Source organism: Mycena indigotica, assembly GCF_014461135.1.
Source record: "Mycena indigotica strain 171206Taipei chromosome Unknown Mind.scaff0008, whole genome shotgun sequence".
Lineage (NCBI taxonomy): Eukaryota > Fungi > Basidiomycota > Agaricomycetes > Agaricales > Mycenaceae > Mycena > Mycena indigotica.
In genome coordinates this window covers 680199-682968 of record NW_023503007.1, presented here as the reverse complement: position 1 = coordinate 682968, position 2770 = coordinate 680199, and the positions used below count along the sequence as shown (strand labels likewise).

General features: G+C 67.4%; 1 protein-coding gene across 1 annotated transcript; it reads right to left on the bottom strand.

Annotated features, from left to right (window-relative positions):
• Positions 1-630: 630 nt before the first annotated feature.
• MIND_00911700 (uncharacterized protein) lies at positions 631-1887 on the bottom strand (the record flags this gene model as incomplete). Its single annotated transcript, XM_037365754.1, has 1 exon — positions 631-1887. The coding sequence occupies exon 1, from the start codon at positions 1747-1749 to the stop codon at positions 631-633; it is 1119 nt and encodes a 372-aa protein (XP_037217166.1). The 5' UTR covers positions 1750-1887.
• Between the last annotated feature and the right edge of the window lie 883 nt (positions 1888-2770).

Below are 2770 nucleotides of genomic sequence, written 5' to 3'. Positions count from 1 at the left end.
CCCTTACACAGGCCCAGGAGCTTGGATAGCGCACTCTGTCACAGGCCCATCACCAGGTGATTCATCGGGGGTACAGAGTTGCTGAGATGGCCCGCCACGCCGCCGCGGGGGTGGGTTTGTAGCTGAGCCTGCACGATAGTATGGCTTGAGCTATCATGGTGGCCATGGACGGGGCCGCAGCCGGAGGGCGATGGAAAAACAGCCACTGACGCTGTTTCCATCGCCGGCGCGCACTGGCATGGGTGTACATGGTGTCGGTCACATGCCACCATGTACACCCACGCGCGCCTGCCAGTGCCCCGGGCCGGCGCCCCTCCCGAGTCCGCGTCACAAGCTCCGCGGCCCCCGGTACAGCTACAGCTGAAAGCACATGCACTTGCAATGCCAGTGGCCAGACGGCGCAAGTGCCCGACGCGACTCCGTTTGTCATATCGAAGAGCCTGGGAAGGACGCAAGGACACGGCCCGGACAACGGGAGAGGCTCCGGCTACAGCTACAAGCAATGCATTCAATCGGTGCGTATTCTACAGCGGTGTACAGAGCCAGGTGTCGCGGGAGAATACCAAACAAACGAGTGCTTATCATGCGTCATGCCTCAACGGGGAGTGCGAGGAGCGGCCCGCGCTCGACTCAGCACACCTCCATCTCGTCGTCGTGGTCGGCTGCGGCCAGCCTGCGCAGCGGGGACGGAAGCACAGCCCGCGCCCGCAGCGGCGCGCGGACGCCGGCGCGCTCGGCCCGGCGGAGCAGCAGGCGCGCGACGACGCCGCACAGCGGGTCGGCACACACCTCCACCGGGCTGGGTCCAGGGCCGGGGCTGGGCGAGCGCGCGACCCACGCGAGCAGCGGCGTCAGCGGCCGCCCCACCGCGCCCTCCTCGCCGCCGATGACGACGGCGGGCGCGGGGCTCGGGCCGGGCAGCGCGAACGAGCCGCGCGCGGGGGCTCGCGACGAGGCGGAGTGGCGCCAGCCGTACTGCGCCAGCGTGCCCCGCAGGCGCGCGGCGAGCTGCCCGTCCAGCGCGTCGAGGTCGGTCACCTGCCCGGGCATCGCGGCGTTTTCGTTCGCGTTCTCGTCGGCGCACGCGTCGAGGGCGCGCAGCCGGGCCGCGACGGCGCGCTCGACGAGCGCCATGAGGCGGAGGTCCGCGTGCGGCAGCGGGGGGAGCGGCGTCGGCGGGGCGGCGGGGAACGTTTTCGGTGGCGTGCAGCCGGGCGCGCGCTTGGCCTTGCGCGGCTTCGCACTGGCACGCGCGGGCGGGGTCGGGACGGGGCGCAGCGGGCTGCTCGCGGCCGCCGCCGACGCGCGGGTGTTGTACGTGCGCGTGGGGACGTGCACCGTGCGCGCGCGGACGCGGCGCGGGGGCATCCCGTCGCCGCGCTCCTCCTCCTCGCGCGCGACTGCGGGTGGCGTGTCGGCGTCGGGGAAGGGGACGCACGAGCCGGGGAACGCGACGGTGTCCTTCTCCGTGCGGGCCGGGGCCGGCGGCGGGGGCAGCCGCAGGCCCTCCTCGACGAGCTCCATCGGGGAGTAGCCCGCGGTGGCGGTGGCGGTGGCGGTGGCGGTGGCGGTGGCGGTGGCGGTGGCGAGGGAGAGCGCGCAGCCGGCGGGGGCCACCTTGGCCTTGGGGCGGAGCGCGGGCGGCGGCGGGGAGCGGGCGCGCGCGCGCAGGGAGTTCGAACGAGCGTGGTTCGCGGGGGCGAGCGGGAGTGGGAGTGGGGTGGGCGGCAGCGGGCGGCGAGTGGCCATCGTCGTCCGTCCTTCGTCTTCGCCTTCGTCAATCCAAATCGTCAGTCGTAGTCGTGGTCGTGAACGGGAGGAGGAAAGGAAAAGGCGACGAGCCGCCGGGGAAGGTGGGGGAAGGGAAGAGAAACGCGCCACGCCCCGTCACCCTCGTCACGCGGCCCTGGATCCGGTGCCTCGTGGTGACCTCATGGCCCGGGTACCCATCGCGTATCACGCTCCCACGCCAATTATCCCTGCCCTCCGCTTCTCGCTGATCCTCGCTCCGTCGCGCGTCGCCGTTGCCGTTGCCGTCGCGACGCACACTCGTGGCGCGACAACCAACGCGAGGTAAAAAGAAATAAAAACCTGAATAAAATAAAAACGATATGGAATTCATGGCGGACCGCACGGCCCGGCTCGCGCCGAACGCCGCGCACCACATCAGGTCAGAGGTGCAGACGCCCAAGCCCAACCAGGGCCAGACCCCACAGGCTGCAGTCAACCAATCTAACCAATCTAGCCAATCCCATCTACTCCACTTTAATCCAAACCCAAACCCAAAACTAAAACTAAGACCCTGCAGGCCATAAAAAGCAAACTCTGAGCTCCTACTCTTGGCATCCAGCACGCGTGTCGAACGGACACCCTCCATGCTGGCTAGGCGCTCCTCGGCTGCAGGCACCTCCTTGTGTGCGTCCCATGGAGAGTGTTTATGAGAACACTCAAAAAGATCATATTCCTCTTACCAGATCACACTGCCCCGTGATATGCATCACATGCCCCCACATCAGGCCAGAGGCGCAGATACCAGTTCCTACACCCGATGCATACATCCACGCCCAACTCTTCCGCCAGAGCCCACAGGCTGCATGCACAGCACACCCACCCACCCAACGAGAAGCCAATCAACCCAACCAAAACCAAAACCAAAACCAAAACCAATCCATTCCAAAACCAAAATCCAGCTCGAAAGAATTATCATCCAGCACGTGTGTCGAACAGACACCCTCCGTGCCATGCTGTGCTGGGCACCACTGGGCTGTGA